The sequence below is a fragment of the Coregonus lavaretus genome, assembly GCF_964263955.1.
Source record: "Coregonus lavaretus genome assembly, chromosome: 18".
NCBI classification, from domain to species: Eukaryota; Metazoa; Chordata; class Actinopteri; order Salmoniformes; family Salmonidae; genus Coregonus; species Coregonus lavaretus.
The window spans coordinates 48,801,241-48,820,967 of NC_140005.1; the positions used below are offsets into that span (position 1 = coordinate 48,801,241).

Here is a 19,727-nt window from a genome sequence, read left to right on the forward strand (position 1 = left end):
GACCTGAGTCATTGCCAACAAAGGGTATATAACAAAGTATTGAGAAACTTTTGTTATTGACCAAATACTTATTTTCCACCATAATTTGCAAATAAATTCATTAAAAATCCTACAATGTGATTTTCTGGATTTTTTTTTCTCATTTTGTCTGTGATAGTTGACATGTACCTATGATGAAAATTACAGGCCTCTCTAATCTTTTTAAGTGGGAGAACTTGCACAATTGGTGGCTGACTTAATACTTTTTCCCCCACTGTATATACACGCTAACTAACACCTACATTGACACTCCCACACACATTCACATACACACACTTTTACTCATAATTGCTGCTGCTACTCTGTTCTTTATTCTACTCGTGTTATTGTCTATCCTGATGCCTAGTCACTTTCCGTCTAAAGGACCATTCCCATTAGTCATATTAACCAATTAAATATTGTTAAATACCCTCTTATTATTTGACTCCTATTAAGATAATGCTTGTTCCTTCCGTTATTGTCGAGCTTTGTATCTCTTCTGCACAAGAACACTTTAGATGAGGTAGTTGTAAAACAGCATTACCAAGCTAGCTTGTACATTTATGCTTTTCTAGTGGGGGATACTAGCAATGAGGTTTATTGGGATTAATTGAGATGCCAAAAATTGTCTCCCATAGTGTTTATGCGATACATTCTACTCTTATCTTAGTATCACCAAAAGCTCTGGCCTACTTTTCCCATATTTGGACTAATGATTGTTGACTGGTTTTATTTGTTCATTGTAGATGGGTCTTTATCATAAAAAATACCAAATGTAATACTTCATGAGTTCATACTGTAATGACGTTTTGTTATAATCTTCAATCTCTCCCCCTGCAGGTCAGTACTGTATGCCAGAAGAGGGGGTAAAGCTCACCCCTCGCGCTCAGCTCCTGTCTACCTCTGAGGTGCTGACCGTGGCCCAGCTGTTTGTTCGAGAGGGCGTGGAGAAGATCCGCCTCACTGGGGGAGAACCCCTAATCCGACCAGACGTCCTGAACATCATCAGTGAGTGGGGCGTGGGTTGTGTTGATTAGGTCTCAAATGTGCAAACTCTGCCCACCCGGTGCGTCTGGCGGGCTAAAACGACTGCACCCTATTATTTGGGTAGAAAAGCCGATTCGCTAATGTCTGATAATATGCTGGTCTTTATCATATTTATTAAAAGTTAACATCATAATGCTGTATTTCTCAGTTGATTCCCATAGGGACCTAATCCAACTACAGTAATCAGCTCATTATCAAGTGTGTTAGAGCTGGGCTATAACAAAAATGTGCACACCCTAGGGGTCCCCATGAATAGTTTCAGAAGCTGTCATAGTGTATCCTGGAGTCAAATAAATGTTGTACACCACCATGTTCAGTTCTAAACAAGTCCGTTTTTTTTTAAGGGGAACCGAATTCCGAACTCCTTTCATGTTTATTATTTTTATGACAGGATAGGAGCAGAAGCAGGGACCAGACAGAGTAGGACAAGAAAAGTATAGATCTCATGCGGAGATCGAACCTTTCCATGAGCTAGATTGACCAGGTGAATCTAGGTGAAAGCTATGATCCCTTATTGATGTCACTTGTTAAATCCACTTCAATCAGTGTAGATAAGGGGGAGGAGACAGGTTAAATAAGGATTTTTAAGCCTTTGAGACGTATTGTCTAGGGCTGTCCCTGACAAAAAAAGTTTAAATGTGTGTTTTTCCATATATAGACACACCCTATGTTTTAATAAAATCAACTATATGCATTGAGCTTTTTTTATGCTTTAAGCGCACTGTTTGATGAAAGAAGACACAAATGACTCAAGAGGGAGCCAGAGATCATGATAACCAGCAGAAAAAACCTTAACCTGACCCGACCATCCTCCAGCTGGCTTTCGCAGATTCTTCCATTACGCTCCTGAAGTTGCTGGTAATAGGCTACACGAGGAGTTGGCAACCTTTTCTTATGTAGAATGCCAATTTATCTTACAATTTCTACTCATCTGCGTGCAAGTTAGTGTTTTCATATGCACATTTTTGTGGAACAGTTTCATTTAATTTATAATAAAATCATTGTCATGTGGTTAATCAAAACTGTATCTAAATGAAAATAATACAAACCTAAAAAGTAACTTCTATTGCCATTGCCAACTATGTAAAAATAGCCTACATAAAGCCAACAAATAAAAACATTGCAGGTAGAAAATGTCCTGATTTAAAAAATAAATATCCTATAAATCAGGTTGGCTATGCATGGCCTGTCTGCAACAAACTTGAAACATTGTATCAACTATTAACTTGGGCCCTGCCCGAAGCTCGTGCTAGCAAACTTGCAACATTGTATAAAATATTCTGGGCTTTCAAGAGTTTCCTGTGCCAGTGAGCTCCGGTAGGCCTATTTTATTTTTTCCACTGGATCAGAGCATGGCATTTTTCCCTTTGACGCTGAGTGATTATCGAAAGGGAGAGAGCTGGAAAGATTTTTTTAAATATACTGAGCAAAAATATAAACAACAATTTCTAAGATTTCCTGAGTTATAGTTCATATAAGAAGATTAGTCAATTTAAATCAATTCATTAGGCCCTAATCTATGGATTTCACGACTGGGAATATAGATATGCATCTGTTGGTCACAAATACCTTAACAAAAAAAGGTAAGGGCATGGATCAGAAAACCAGTCAGTATCTGGTGTGACTAGGGCTGTGGCAGTCATGAAATTTTGTCAGCTGGTGATTGTCAAGCAAATAACTGCCAGTCTCAGGGTAATTGACCGTTAATTAACATAAACACATTTAGCATCTCCTGGCTTCCACGCATAGCCTACAAGCCACCGATGCAGACCTTTGGAAAATAAATCCATGTAATATAGCCTACACCATCACAATAAATCCGTTATTTATTTTAGACAGGTCTAAAGAAACATGATTTGAAGAAAATGTAGTCTCTTTCAGAAGAACAGAATAGCATACTCTGCGTTGTCCTTATGTTAAGCCCTGATCTGGCTATGCCATATGGCTGTGGGCTACACTAGTTCATTTAGCAGACAAGATTTGCTTAGAATTCCGTGGCATTATTTTATAATTTTTGTATGAAGAATACAATTGAACATAGCTGAATAAAATAGAAAGGATATTTTCTCCAAATGATTTGAGGGAGTGTGCACATGCGGCTATTCTGTGTTGAGCGGTTAACAAAGAAACAGGTACTCCTATAGTATATGCTTAATTGTGAGTTATTTATTTTACTTTTAGTTGTGATACAAATGTTGGGCTATATGTTTAGATTTTTTATAGATTCTAAGGCTGCATGATGCGACAATCTGAAAGGCATGAGCTCTGCTTTGTTTTTCGCGCAGGCTGTACACACTTCATCAGTCTCTCGTTCACAATTTGACAAGCATTGATAATGCCTCGAATTTCCCGGCTGCATCCCCTTTGTGTGGCCATAATCCCCCTAAAAAAAGAAATGCCTTTTGCGGCCAGTGGCCGTTGTGCCCTTGGGCTGAATATAATAATTATAATTCCCTTCTCCCCGCTGCGTGCCGAAGCACTTCTCGTTCACATGGCTACAAGTGAAGACAGACACATCGGGGACGCAACTGCGCACGTCCTTATCCAATTCTGAGGCGCATATTGAAGATCTTGGAAGAACTGTCCACATTTACTTTTCGTCAGCCAACAAGATGAGTAGGCCTAAAGAACAGCAAAAGCACTAGCCTATGTCAATCTACTATCCCCTATAGTACAAAGGTTGACCTATTCTGTGCGAGAAATAAATATTCCAAACATAGTCCAGGACAGTGGTGGGATGCGATAGATCTCAAATTAATACAACCACTAGCATCAAAAAACCTTTTTTAAGCAATGAGCCTGACGCAACAGAAGATAAAGTTTAGATTAAAATGTTGATAAACTATTAGGCGATCACATAAGTGCAGCAATGCGCAAGCGGCAGTAGGCTATGAGCACCAATATTCCATTAGCAGGAAACACCATTCTCAAATTATCTTCCCCAAACTTGAAATGCAAGTGCTGCGTATGTATGCCAGTTAGGCTGTACACCCGTTGTAAAGAGGATTAATGTGCTTAATTTTAAGAAGTTATTTGGCCACTTTAGTTGTTGTTCAATCCTTATAGAAATATATAGGCCGATATGAGGTGTGAGACTGATTTGAAAAAGTCAAAGGGAAATTAGCTGTTTGCCTTAAGCTGGGCATCATTCATTTTACATTTTAGTCATTTAGCAGACGCTCTTATCCAGAGCGACTTACAGTTAAGTGAGTGCATACATAATTTTTTTATTTTTCATACTGGCCCCCCGTGGGAATCAAACCCACAACCCTGGCGTTGCAAACGCCATGCTCTACCAACTGAGCTACATCCCTGCCGGCCATTCCCTCCCCTACCCTGGACGACGCTGGGCAAATTGTGCGCCGCCCCATGGGTCTCCCGGTCGCGGCCGGCTACGACAGAGCCTGGATTCGAACCAGGATCTCTAGTGGCACAGCTAGCACTGCGATGCAGTGCCTTAGACCACTGCGCCACTCGGGAGAACACAGCCTGGAGGTGTGTTGGGTCATTGTCATGTTGAAAACAAATGATAGTCCCACTAAGCGCTAACCAGATGGGATGGTGTATCGCTGCAGAATGCTGTGGTAGCCATGCGCCTTGAATTCTAAATAAGTCACTGACAGTGTCACCAGCAAAGCACCATCACACCACCACCTCCATGCTTCACGGTGGGAACCACACATGCAGAGGTTATCCGTTCACGTACTCTGCGTCTCACAAAGACATGGCGGTTGGAACCAAAAATCTCAAATTTGGACTCAAATCAGATTTCCACTGGTCTAAAGTCCATTGCTCGTGTTTCTTGGCCCAAGCAAGTCTCTTCTTCTTATTGGTGTCCTTTAGTAGTGGTTTCTTTGCAGCAATTCGGCCATGAAGGCCTGATTCACAGTCTCTTCTGAACAGTTGATGTTCTGATGGGTCTGTTGCTTGAACTCTGAAGTATTTATTTGGGCTGCAATTTCTGAGGCTGGTAACTCTAATGAACTATGGGTCTTCCTTTCCTGTGGCGGTCCTCATAAGAGCTAGTTTTATCATAGCGCTTGATGGTTTTTGCGATTGCACTTGAAGAAACATTCAAAGTTCTTGAAATTTTCTGCATTGACTGAACATGTCTTAAAGTAATGATGGACTGTCATTTCTCTTTGCTTATTTGAGCTGTTCTTGCCATAATATGGACTTGGTCTTTTACCAAATAGAGCTATCTTCTGTATAACACCCCTACCTTGTCACAACACAACTGATTGGCTCAAACACATTAAGAAGGAAATTGATTCCACGAATGTACTTTTAAGAAGGCACACCTGTTAATTGAAATGCATTCCAGGTGACCACCTCATGAAGCTGGTTGAGAGAGTGCCAAGAGTGTGCAAAGCTGTCACCAAGGCAAATGGTTGGCTACTTTGAAGAATCTCAAATGTGAAATACATTTTGATTTGTTTAACACCTTTTTTGGTTACTACATGATTCCATATGTGTTATTTCATAGTTTTGATGTCTTCACTATTATTCTACAATGTAGATAATATAAAGAAAAACCCTTGAATGAGTAGGCGTGTCCAAACTATTGACTGGTACTGTATGTGGGACGCTGGGATGAAGGGAGTTGTAGTTTTCACTAAGCAAATATTCAACTTAGTTCATCGCAAGAATGTGGTAATTAACTACAATGACCATAATCCATTGTGCTTGTTTTTTCTTGGCTCGGATTGAGAAGGATACACTTTTACTCCTGCTATGTTAGGTTAGATACACACACAGACCGCATGAGAGAGGAATATACACAACACAATGACGAGAGGGATAGAGACAGTTTGTGAAAGTATGCCTACTTTGAAGAACAAGTCAAATTATTTCGTCAGATAGCTCTGCAGCATGCTTATGCAGGCTAGCCTAGCTAAATAGGATGACTAAAGACAGTACAGTATGTGGAGCACAGAGAACTGCCTGAGCAGAGATGAGAACTTTAAAGAATGAAAAATAATAAAGTAATCAACTAAAAACTAAGTAATATACACAACTGAAATACACTACACGGCCAAAAGTTCATTCCAAAATTGTGGGCCCCCCTTTGCTGCTATAACAGACTCCACTCTTCTGGGAAGGCTTTCCACTAGATGTTGGAACTTTGCTGCGGGGACTTGCTTCCATTCAGCCACAAGCATTAGTGAGGTTGTGCACTGATGTTGGGCGATTAGACCTGGCTCGCAGTCGGCGTTCCAATTCATCCCAAAGATGTTCGATGGGGTTGAGGTCAGGGCTCTGTGCAGGTTAAATTCTGCCACACCGATCTCGACAAACCACATCTGTACAGACCTCACTTTGTGCACGGGGGCATTGTCATGCTGAAACAGGAAAGGGCCTTCCCCAAACTGTTGCCACAAAGTTGGAAGCACAGAATCGTCTAGAATGTAATTGTATGCTGTAGCGTTAAGATTTCCCTTCCCTGGAACTAAGGGGCCTAGCCCGAACCATGAAAAAACAACCATTATTCCTCCTCCACCAAACTTTACAGTTAACACTGTGCATTGGGGCAGGTCGCGTTCTCCTAGCATCTGCCAATCCCAGATTTGTCTGTCAGACTGCCAGATGGTGAAGTGTGATTCATCACTCCAGAGAACGCGTTTCCACTGCTCCAGAGACGAATGACGGCAATCTTTACACCACTCCAGCCGACGCATGGCATTCCGCAAGGTGATCTTAGGCTTGTGTGCTGCTGCTTGGCCATGGAAATCTATTTCATGAAGATAAACTCAACATGTAAAGTGTTTGTCCCATGTTTCATGAGCTGAAATAAAAGATCCCAGAAATGTTCCACAAAAAGCCCAGCCAAGCAGAATTCGTTTTTTTTTTCTCCCATAAAAGGGCTTTATTACAGACAGAAGTACTCCTCAGTTTCATCAGCTGTCCGGGTAGCTGGTCTCAGGTGATCCCACAGGTGACGAAGCCGGATGTGGATTTCCTGGGCTGACGTGGTCTGTGGTTGTTGGACGTACTGCCAAATTCTTGGAGGTGGCTTATGGTAGAGAAATTAACATTCTCTGGCAACAGCTTTGGTGGACATTCGTACAGTCAGCATGCCAATGGCATGCTCCCTCAACTTGAGACGTCTGTTGCATTGTGTTGTGTGAAAACTGCACATTTAGAGTGGCCTTTTATTGTCCCCAGCACAAGGTGCAACTGTGTATTGATCATGCTGTTTAATCAGCTTCTTGATATGCCACACCTGTCAAGTGGCTGGATTATCTTGGCAAAGTATAAATACTCTCCAACAGTGATGTAAACAAATTTGTGCACAAAATTGGAGAGAATAAGCTTTTTGTGCATATGGAAGATTTCTGGGATCTTTTATTTCAGGTCATGAAACATGCGACTAACACTTTTTTTTTTTTTTTTGCACATAAACCAAGCCTGCTACAATTATAAACCTCTGTTTTTCTCTTGCAGTTTTTCCAGTTCCTGTATTATTTTTGCTAGGCGGAGGAATTACTTCCTACTAAATGAGAAGAACCAATAGCTATGATTGTGACTTAAAGTGGATGTAGTGACATTGGGATGAGCAGTGATCTAAGATTTTGTATAAACTTCAGTTATCTATGATTCGTAAGGCAACTCCCCTTGCTGGCGAGAGAGGCTTGTAAGTGTTTTGCAGAGACGAGGCTCATGACTCTCTCACTCTCCACGCATGCTTTCAACTTAATGAAGCATGTGTAAGGGGGAATGGATTCACTATGCCATGACTGTGTGTTGTATCTTGTGATGTGATATCCTACCATTGCTGTTACCGACCGATTATAACTTTATTGAGATGCTGACATTGGGCAGAATTTTTTAACACTCGTCATCCGATATTCCCATTCATTTTCATTGATACAGGATTTACACAATAATTCCCCAAATTAGAATTTTGTCCATGGTTGCTCGTTTTGAGTTCAAGTTGTTAGAGGTGCTATTTAGTAGATGTCATAATGGCAGGCATTGGAATCCATTTATTTTCTATGAGGTTTGTGGGGATGGACAGTGCATCTGCAGTATGTGCTATCATCAAGGGGAATGCCTAATGGGGAAAGGGGAAATTGCACAGCTGAAACACGTCATGGCGAAAAGGCAAATCGAGCGTGTCTAAACTGGATTTTCTGGTAGGGATGGCGTCCATGTGGACACAGCTCACCATTGGTCATGTGCTGATCAGACGCATTACCTTTCCGATTGGCACCGTGACGTCACCAGACATGTCTACTCACACTTTTCTTTTGAGTTCAAAGGTCATCTCAGGGTGTCTGAAGTGGTGTGGAGTGAAGTTGCTCCTAGATGCTGATCTGGGGTTAGTTTTGCATTTCCCCCCTCATGTTTATGGTTAGGATTGGGGGAAGGGAAGCTGATCCTGGAAACGTTACACTGGAGTGTCTGAGGTCTCCATGGGTGTGTGAAGTGGAATCCAAAAACCACAAATGGGTTTTGTGGTTGATGATCTTGCAAATGATCCCCAAACCCCATCTTGTGATATGCATGCTTAGCCAGTCACACCCACTTACTTTGTAGTCAACATAGAGTTCAATTCAACCAGGAATTGTATGCCATTTGTCACTGTGCTGTAACACTTTATCATCTGTCTGTCTGTCCGTCTGTCCAGCGGAGCTGAGGAAGTTGGAGGGCCTGAAGACCATCGCTGTGACCACCAATGGTATGAACCTTGCGAGGCTGCTGCCTAAACTGAAGGATGCTGGTCTGGATCTGCTCAACATCAGCCTGGACACCCTGGTGCCGGCCAAGTTTGAGTTCATCGTCCGGCGGAAAGGTAACCCACCTTCTCCATAACCTACTGAATGTTGCATGGTAGCCATTTTGTGCCGAAATGCACATAGTTGTGGAAGGAGCCAATGTGTGCTTAGCGCCCCTTCCAGCGACTGGAGACAATGCTGGGGATTGACAGAGTTGGAGAGCTTAGGGAGGCAGGATCCTGGGAGGCAGGGACAGATGGACTAGACAGGCTTAGGAAGGAGAGTAGCAGCACACAGGAAAAGGTAAGGTTTCAGAGCGTAACCTCTTACACTACACTGGGCTTTCACTGTTGGGCTGACTAGTTTCATTGTCGTGGGGGATATAGAAGATGTGGGGAAAGCTGTTCTTCCAGTATATGTCTGTCTCCAAATGAGGTAAATGTATGTTGTTGTATTGACAATTGTATTAAAAACTCATCAAGTTCAGAGTAGGGATAAAGTTTCTTTACTGTTGTGTTTCTGGATTTAATTTAACCTTTTCTTATTTTTATTTTTTTGACTTTTTTTGTGTGAAATTACTGTTAGGGCTACACATACTTACAGTATGTTAATAAAGTATGAAGTGAGGGACACAAAACAACACATTCACCATGGACAATTTAGGGTTTATTGATAAGATATAAAGGGAAGTGCACAACAAAAGAACATTACATTTTCCGTGCACATTTTGAAAACTCGAAACGGTTGAGCCCTATTCACCTTATGTAATGAGCAAACTAAACTAAAAGCTAACATACATAAAATATTTGTCTAACCCTCTGGTACATACTGATACGTGAATGATTTAACATAATGTTCAAATGACTCATGATCACAGCACTTGGATAATTTATTTCAACCCGATACATTTTTAAACCATATCATGGAAATGTTTGTGACAGAATTGTATTGAACTGTAAGATTTTCCTACATGACACCCAAATATGAAATTTCTCAACTTGATTCGCAAATACTTTTCGTTGATTAACTTCCTGTTTCAAAGGCGCAAAAACCTCCTACTACAGCAGGTCAGTGCCTTTTCAAAATCTCATTTGAAAACACAATTTAGCCAAAACCAAGCTGTGGGCCAAATTAGCCATTTCACTTGAATCCTCTGTTTAACACCCATTAAACTGTAACATGGAGCTATCAGGTAGAAGCGACTGCCCTTCCAATTAGAATCAATGGAATGGAAACAAACTAGCCTTCACATTCCCTCTGCAGGGTTGGCTGAATCAAAACACAGGAAGATACATTATCTTTGGTAGCGCTGACCTTAGTAGTGTACCTTTCAACTGAAATGACAGTTGTTCTCAGGTCTTGAGACTAGTTTGCTAAGCTTTGTCTGGGACTTTTCCTGGTGTGTTTGGAGAGGGAGAGCTCGGGTGGGTGACACAATGTGACGTCGTCTATTTATTGTGTCTTTGCCATTTGGAAGTAGCTTAGAATCAAATGTATCACATAAGCCTAGCTACTATAGGCTACTGCTCTGTTTTCATTGTTGCCTTCCTCTCTTTCCTAGGGTTCCACAAGGTCATGGAAGGTATTGACAAAGCCATTGAGATGGGCTTCAACCCTATCAAGGTAAAAGATCAGAGTCCCACTCGACTTTGTTCATTTGCTCATTCTTCCAAAGGAGCTGTAGGGTGGAAGCCGTACTTGTCACGTTAATGATTTAAGTTCAACCGTGTGTGTGTGTGTGTGTGTGTGACTGACAGTGTGTGTGCATGTTTTCGCTCTTAGACATGTTTGAGTGTGTGTTGATTTGTTACTATGAAAGCTTTCCCTCCATAGTGTCTTAATGCATGGCTTGTGTTAGTACTGCATGTAGTCAGTCAAAACAAACAGATTAGTGCAGTTTTGGCAGCTCTCTGGTGCAAGGCCTATAGCTACTAGCACTGACTTTATTGAAGAAAAAAATGCATTTACTATGACTGTGATATGTGGTTGTGTAGCACATGGGGATGTGTGAAACTTACTCCTCAGCCTGAAGTGTCCCCACTTGCGCCAGCGAATAGCTAGCTTTTCGCGCGGCGCCGACTTGTAAGACGCTTCAGGAGAGCGGTAATGTGTGTTAGCAAGTCAGCGGTTCATGCCAGGTATGGACCGAAATGGGAGGAAGTGGTACTTTCTAAGCAAGCAGCGTGATGTCCTTTACAGTTGTCTCACCTATCTATCTTAAGATGAATGCACTGTCACTCTGGATAAGAGTGTCTGCTAAATTACTAAAATGTAAATGTAGCTCACTACTGCCCTCTACAGGTCAACTGTGTGGTCATGCGGGGCCTCAATGAGGACGAGCTTCTGGACTTTGTGGCCCTGACAGAGAAGAAGCCTCTGGAAGTACGCTTCATCGAGTACATGCCCTTCGACGGTGAGTGGACCATTCTTAAAGACCATTGCCACCAGTGCAGAGCCGTGGTCGAGTGGTAACATTCCCTGTCACGTCAGAGTACTACTCTTCACCGGAGACCGGATGTTGAATCCCTGTATCCACCCTAACCACTGTTTCTCCCACTTGCCTGTCTCCCTCCTTGATTTCTTTACTGTCTGATTGTCAAAATACCACACACAAAAAAAAAGATATACACTACCGGTCAAAAGTTTTAGAACACCTACTCATTCAAGGGTTTTTCTTTATTTTTACTATTTTCTACATTGTAGAATAATAGTGAAGACATCAAAACTATGAATTAACACACATGGATTATTTTTTTTAAACAAATCCAAATATATTTTATATTTGAGATTCTTCAAATAGCCACCCATTGCCTTGATGACAGCTTTGTACACTCTTGGCATTCTCTCAACCAGCTTCATGAGGTAGTCACCTGGAATGCATTTCAATTAACAGGTGTGCCTTGTTAAAAGTTAATTTGTGGAATTGCTTTCCTTCTTAATGCGTTTGAGCCAATCAGTTGTGTTGTGACAAGGTAGGGGTGGTATACAGAAGATAGCCCTATTTGGTAAAAGACCAAGTCCATATTATGGCAAGAACAGCTCAAATAAGCAAAGAGAAACGACAGTCCATCATTATTTTAAGACATGAAGGTCAGTCAATACGGAAAATGTGAAGTACTTTGAAAGCTTCTTCAAGTGCAGTCGCAAAAACCATCAAGCGCTATGATGAAACTGGCTCTCATGAGGACCGCCACAGGAATGGAAGACCCATAGTTACATCTGCTGCAGAGGGTAAGTTCATTAGAGAGTTACCAGCCTCAGAAATTGCAGGCCAAATAAATGCTTCACAAGAGTTCAAGTAACACACATCTCAACATCAACTGTTCAAAGGAGACTGTGTGAATCAGGCCTTCATGGTCGAATTGCTGCAAAGAAACCACTACTAAAGGACACCAATAATAAGAAGAGACTTGCTTGGGCCAAGAAACATGAGCAATGGACATTAGACAGGTGGAAATGTGTCCTTTGGTCTGGAGTCCAAATTTGAGATGTTTTTTCTCCAATCGCTGTCTTTGTGAGACGTGGTGTGGGTGAATGGATGAGATCTGCATGTGTATTTTCCACCATAAAGCATGGAGGAGGAGGTGTTATGGTGTGGGGGTGCTTTGCTGAATTCAAGGCACACTTAACCAACATGGCTACCACAGCATTCTGCAGCAATACGCCATCCCATCTGGTTTGGGATTATTGGGACTATCATTTTAAACAGGACAATGACCCAACACACCTCCAGGCTGTGTAAGGGCTATTTTACCAAGAAGGAGAGCGATGGAGTGCTGCATCAGATGACCTGGCCTCCACAATCCCCTGACCTCAACCAAATGGAGATGGTTTGGGGTGAGTCGGACCGCAGAGTGAAGGAAAAGCAGCCAGCAAGTGCTCAGCATACAGTTGAAGTCGGAAGTTTACATACACTTAGGTTGGAGTCATTAAAACTCATTTTTACATTTACATTTACATTTAAGTCATTTAGCAGACGCTCTTATCCAGAGCGACTTACAGTTAGTGAATACAATTTTTTTTTTTTTTTTTTTTTTTTTTTTATACTGGCCCCCCGTGGGAATCAAACCCACAACCCTGGCGTTGCAAACGCCATGCTCTATCAACTGAGCTACATCCCTGCTCAGTTTTTCAACCACTCTACACATTTCTTGTTAACAAACTATAGTTTTGGCAAGTCGGTTAGGACATCTACTTTGTGCATGACACAAGTAATTTTTCCAACAATTGTTTACAGACAGATTATTTCACTTATAATTTACTGTATCACAATTCCAGTGGGTCAGACGTTTACTGTGCCTTTTTTAAATTGCTTGGTAAATTCCAGAAAATGATGTCATGGCTTTAGAAGCTTCTGATAGGCTAATTGACATCATTTGATTCAATTGAAGGTGTACCTGTGGATGTATTTCAAGGCCTACCTTCAAACTCAGTGCCTCTTTGCTTGACATCATGGGAAAATCAAAAGAAATCAGCCAAGACCTCAGAAAATACATTGTAGACCTCCACAAGTCTGTTTCATCCTTGGGAGCAATTTCCAAACACCTGAAGGTACCACGTTCATCTATACAAACAATAGTACACAAGTAGAAACACCACGCAGCCGTCATACCGCTCAGGAAGGAGACGCGTTCTGTCTCCTAGAGATGAACGTACTTTGGTGCGAGAAGTGCAAATCAATCCCAGAACAACAGCAAAGGACCTTGTGAAGATGCTGGAGGAAACCGGTACAAAAGTATCTACAGTAAAACTAGTCCTATATCGACGTAACCTGAAAGGCCGCTCAGCAAGGAAGAAGCCACTGCTCCAAAACTGCCATAAAAAAGCCAGACTACGTTTTGCAAATGCACAAGGGGACAAATATCGTACTTTTTGGAGAAATGTCCTCTGGTCTGATGAAACAAAAATAGAACAGTTTGGCCATAATGACCATCGTTATGATTGGAGGGAAAAGGGGGTGATTGCAAGCCGAAGAACACCATCCCAACCGTGAAGCACGGAGTTGGCAGCATCATGCTGTGGGGGTGCTTTGCTGCAGGAGGGACTGGTGCATTTCACAAAATAGATGGCATCATGAGGAAGGAAAATTAAGTGGATATATTGAAGCAACATCTCAAGACATCAGTCAGGAAGTTGTGGAATGGGCCAAAAGTCACCCATTTTATTGTGGGAAGCTTGTGGAAGGCTACCCAAAATGTTTGACCCAAGTTAAACAATTTTAAAGGCAATGCTGTCAAATACTAATTGAGTGTATGTAAACTTCTGACCCACTGGGAATGTGATGAAATAAATAAAAGCTGAAATAAATACTTCTCTCTACTAGTATTCTGACATTTCACATTCTTAAAATAAAAGTGGTGATCCTAACTGACCTATGAAATTGAATTTTTACAAGGATTGAATGTCAGGAATTGTGAAAAACTGAGTTTAAATGTATTTGGCTAAGGTGTATGTAAACTTCCGACTTCAACTGTATGTGGGAACTCCTTCATGACTGTTGGAAAAGCATTCCAGGTGAAGCTGGTTGAGAGAATGCCAAGAGTGTGCAAAAGTGTCAAGGCAAATCGTTGCTGTTTGAAGAATCTCAAATAGAAAATATATTTTGATTTGTTTAACACGTTCTTGGTTACTACATGATTCGATATGTGTTATTTCATAGTTCTGATGTCTTCACTATTATTCTACAATGTAGAAAATACAAAAAATAAAGAAAGTAGGTGTTCTAAAACTTTTGACCGGTAGTGTACATATGATAATTGCCACTGTAAATGTTGCCGTTTTACTGCATTGTCCAAGTTTCTGTTTTTTTACAGAAGTAAAATAGGGTCATTGTCTCAGTATTTTCAATTCCCTAAAAAGAAGACTAATAATACTCTCTCGATTTCCGTCATTGTGGGTTTTAAGTTGCTGTAATACTGAAATAAAAACAGGGTTCTTAGCCATCTACCTTATATTCAAATTGTAGACCTCATTTTACATAGGCTTATGTTTGTAATGGTTCAATGCAGTCTCACACTTTCAAATCAAACTATTATGAGTCTAATGTTCCTTTATGAATAGGGTAACTAATGAGTTTACAATTGGCAGTTTCTAGAAATACTGAAGATAAAGTGATAGCACCAGTTTGTGTTAGCTAATCTCCTCGTTCTTGTTTAAAAGATAGGAGATTACAGACAGGGTGACAGAGGTTAGCATTTAAACCCTCACTCACCCCGTTCAAATACTTTGAAAAAGGAGGACCTCCCTTTTTGTAAATGTAAAAACATGATTGGATTGTAAAAGCATGCACTGCTTCGCTGATCAGCGATTACTTCAAGGAAGGCAAGAAAATGAATTGTCATCCAAACAGGGCCTAAGAGTCCTGAATTTGGTCTTCACTAGAATATGTCATCACTGTTCAGAACCACATGGTAACCAACAGTGTTTAATGTAGAGAGAGAGTCTCCATGACACTTACGTACTGTACAAGTTTATCCTCAACTAGACCTGGGTGCGAATAGAATTGGTTTTCTTTCAAATACTTTAGGTATGCTTGATTTAGCTTGCTCGGCCTAATTGAACCAATAGAACAGTCCAAAATGTGAAAAACCAACCCACCTGGTGCGCCAGGAAAGCACAAAGCACAATCAAGCGCACTGAACGTATTTGAGAGAAAATAAATAGTATTTAAATCACGGTCTGTCATCCACACTGTGTGAATGCACCTCTAGACTAGATCATTCACTCCATTCTGTTGACCTCTGCCACCTCCTGCAGGAAACAAATGGAACTTCAAGAAGATGGTGAGCTACCAGGAGATGCTGGACCGCATCAGACAGCAGTGGCCCAGTTTGGAAAAGCTTCCACTCGGAAAGACGGACACAGCCAAGGTTCCTCTCTCCCCCCAGCCCGCTCAAATTCCCACATATAATATCTAAATTATTAATCCGCTTTGTCTGCAACTCGGCTAAATTAAATATTCAGTGTGCCAGGTCCACACAGGAACCAATTATGATGACACGTCATCCATTTCTGCTACATCGGAGATGCAGTAATTCCCACAGTGTGTGCTGGTTGCATTAATTAATTAATTAATTAATTAATTGTTTATTTGACAGTAAGTACACTCACATGGTTGTGCAAGCTAAATCAGATGCTAATGAAAATGTCAAGATACAGTGATGCCCGATAGCAAAGCTGGTCTCTTTTTTTAATGATCTTGTAGCCTGGTCCCAGATCTGTTTGTGCACTTCATTGCTCATCGTCAAGCCAAACAGACTGGCACTCAGGCTAATGATCTCAATGACCACATGTACATGCGCACAGTATTCTGGATAATAGCTCATATCCCGGTTAAGGTCTTATTTGGGATAAGCTGTTTACATGCACCTTTGATATCCCGCTCACGAGTATCCCTCTAACCATGAATAAACAGAATATTCCTAATTTAGGTTCATATGGGTTAAATGGAATAAAAGCTACAAATCTAGACACTGACTGTAGGCCTATAACCTCTCAGATGTAGCCTAATAGAATATTAACTCGAATATTAACTAAAATATGAACTTCTATTTCTATTTTTTCTATTGCTGTTAAATGATTAGCACGAAATGTTAATTTTTTCTCGGAAAGAGCAGTGGAGAAATATGATGTATTTCTTTCAGCATCTCTTCAGAAAGTTGCGGTTATGGACCGCATGTAACATGCTATCTTTGACACTTACAGTACCAGTCAAAAGAAAAAACACACCTACTCATTCTCGGGTTTTTCTTTACTTTTACTATTTTCTACATTGTAAATAATAGTGAAGACATCAAAACTATGAAATAACACATATGGACACATGTAGTAACCAAAAAAGTGTTAAACGAATCAAAAAATATTTTAGATTCTTCAAAGTAGCCACCCTTTGCCTTGATGACAGCTTTGCACACTCTTCACATTCTCTCAACCAGCTTCATGAGGAATGCTTTTCCAACAGTCTTGAAGGAGTTCCCACATATGCTGAGCACTTGTTGGCTGCTTTTCCTTCTCTCTGCGGTCCAACTCATCCCAAACCATCTCAGTTGGGTTGGGTGATTGTGGAGGCCAGGTCATCTGATGCAGCACTCCATCACTCTCCTTCTTGGTAAAATAGCCCTTACACAGCCTGGAGGTGTGTTTTGGGTCATTGTCCTGTTGAAAAACAAATGATAGTCCCACTAAGCGCAAACCAGATGGGATGGGGTATCGCTGCAGAATGCTGTGGTAGCCATGCTGGTTAAGTGTGCCTTGAATTCTAAATAAATCACAGACAGTGTCACCAGCAACGCACCCCCACACCATAACATCACGTCCTCCATGCTTCACAGTGGGAACCACATGCGGAGATCATCCGTTCACCTACTCTGCGTCTCGGACCAAAAATCTCAAATTTTGACTCCTCAGACCAAAGGACAGATTTCCATCGTGTTTCTTGGCCCAAGCAAGTCTCTTCTTATTACTGGTGTCCTTTTAGTAGTGGTTTCTTTGCAACAATTCAACCATGAAGGCCTGATTCACACAGTCTCCTCTGAACAGTTGATGTTGAGATGTGTCTGTTACTTGAACTCTGTGAAGCATTTATTTGGGCTGCAAATAAACTAAGGTAACTCTGGTCTTCCTTTCCTGTGGCGGTCCTCATGAGAGCCAGTTTCATCATAGCGCTTGATGGTTTTTGCGACTGCACTTGAAGAAACTTGAAGAGTGTGCAAAGCTGTCATCAAGGCAAAGGGTGGCTACTTTGAAGAATCTCAAATATAAAGTATATTTTGATTTGTTTAACACTTTTTTGGTTACTACATGACTCCATATGTGTTGTTTCATAGTTTTGATGTCTTCACTATTATTCTACAATGCAGAAAATAGTAAAAAATTAAGAAAAACCCTTGAATGAGTAGGTGTGTCCAAACTTTTGACTGGTACTCTCCATGCAAGCAGTCTTAACAGAAACATGTTTAATCATTTTCTCAGCTTTTCATTTCCTTAAAACCGGTGAAATTGATGGCATTTGGACATTTTGCACAGGAACAATCTTTCCACTGTTTTGGAGTTATTGCTTTTTCTTCCCGATCCCTAAACGTCCTCGCTGAAGTGAAACGGACAACTTTACCAGTGTCAACTAGATTACTAATGCATTCATTCTATTGATTTAAGACATTAGTCTGGTGAGCACTGCTTTATTTAGTCTGCAAGGGCAACAAGTTATGACAAAAGAAAAGCTACATCTAACTATAGACATGTTGACGAGCAAATGGCCTACTAAATGTCGGAAATTATAAGCAGAAACATTAGGGGTGAAATTAGGGGTGAAAGGAGCCTAATTGATACGGTCCGGTACAGAGTACCAGTAAAATAAATTATGGAATTATTATGGTGGTTTGAACATGCGCAGGTATCCTACTTTTTGAAGTGATTTGTTTTGCAATCTGATGAAAACGTCATCACACAACACCCATGATACTATGCTAAACTGAGCCTGTGCAGACCGCAAAAACAACAGTAAACGGGATAAGTATCCCGTCTAAGATCAGCATATCCCAGGCATCTTATCTGGGTTTCTTATAACCAGGATACAAGCTTATTTGGGTTATTTTAAACGGGATATGATGTTTATATGTGTCAACTTAAAAACAGAATACTTGAGTATCCCGAATAATAACGGGATATTGGTGTGCATATAAACGTGGTCAGTGTCTGTTCCAAATGACCCCAGTATAACAATCACCTGTCCTTTCCTGAACAGATGTGCTATATCAAAAATAAAAGAACAGAAATCCAAAGTCCTTACATATTTTTTTAGTTATTAGCCAAAGGATAGGCGCAGGGAGACAGAGTAGAGGGATGAGGAATGCGTAACGCTCATGCGGGGATCGAATGTATGGGGAAACCAGACAGTTCGACAAAGAGAAAGCGGGCTGGGGACAGGATTACCTTAAACCATGTTCTTACGATTTGTTCTGTTCCCTAGACATTTAAGGTGCCAGGCTTTCAGGGCCAGGTGGGCTTCATCACCTCCATGTCGGATCACTTCTGTGGCTCCTGCAACCGACTACGCATCACGGCAGACGGCAACCTCAAGGTGAACAGCCCACATGCGAGGTAGCCAGTGAAGGCGTGACTTTGGGGGTGGGTGGACGTCTGTGTACTTACATAATCGCGCAGACAGACAGACAGACAGTCGGCCGTGTGTGTGTGATTACGTACGTCAGGGTTGGCACCCCCAAGTTCTCTGAGCAAAAGACAAACAAAATATATATTTATATTTAAAGAATAATTGTTGGACATAAAAGACCAGGAAATCAGCTCCAAGTGATTTTCATTTTGGAAATCTGTTCCCAAGTATTCCCACGCATAATAGACATATGTGATCGTATACAAATAATAATAAATAATAATTGATTGGATTTATATAGCACTTTTCTACCAACTGAGGTACTCAAAGTGCTTTACATAGTAGGGGGAAACTCACCTCATCCACCATCAATGTGTAGCACCCCTACTCTTACAATAAGCGCCATGGGCTTTTGAATGACCACAGAGAGTCAGGACACCCGTTTTAATTTCCCATCTGAAAGACGGCACCCTACGCAGGACAATGTTCCCAAATGTAATCAAGGTTTGAAATGATTATGTTTTAGTCAAATATTATATCTGTTCAGGCTTCTTGCGGTCTATTTGCAGTCTTAAAAATATATTTTTGTATTATGTTCCGCCCCTCTGACCATCCGCTCAAGAAAAAATTTGCCCGTGGCTGAATCTAGTTGATGATCCCTGATGTACGTGCATCGGGTGTGTGTGTTAGTTACTCGTCCTTTGTTTTGTCCCCAGATGTGTGTATGTGTGTGTGTACAAGTGTGTGTGTGTTTGCGGATATGTCTGTCTCTGTATGTGTGATTGTGCATGTTTGTCAGGGGTGTGTGTGTTAGTGACTCCACCTCTTTCCCG

The 19,727-nt window shown here is 41.1% G+C and overlaps 1 protein-coding gene across 2 annotated transcripts in view; it reads left to right on the top strand.

The window, feature by feature from the left end:
* The window catches only part of LOC311145886 (molybdenum cofactor biosynthesis protein 1-like), a 46,313-nt gene that overhangs the window by 18,139 nt on the left and 8,447 nt on the right, over window positions 1-19,727 (top strand). For both annotated transcript variants that reach the window (XM_084182246.1, XM_084182245.1), the window contains exons 3-8: window positions 859-1,026; window positions 8,696-8,860; window positions 10,345-10,406; window positions 11,085-11,196; window positions 15,540-15,652; window positions 18,751-18,861. In XM_084182246.1, the coding sequence (XP_084038372.1) occupies window positions 859-1,026; window positions 8,696-8,860; window positions 10,345-10,406; window positions 11,085-11,196; window positions 15,540-15,652; window positions 18,751-18,861 (731 nt within the window). The remainder of the gene's footprint in view (window positions 1-858; window positions 1,027-8,695; window positions 8,861-10,344; window positions 10,407-11,084; window positions 11,197-15,539; window positions 15,653-18,750; window positions 18,862-19,727) is intronic.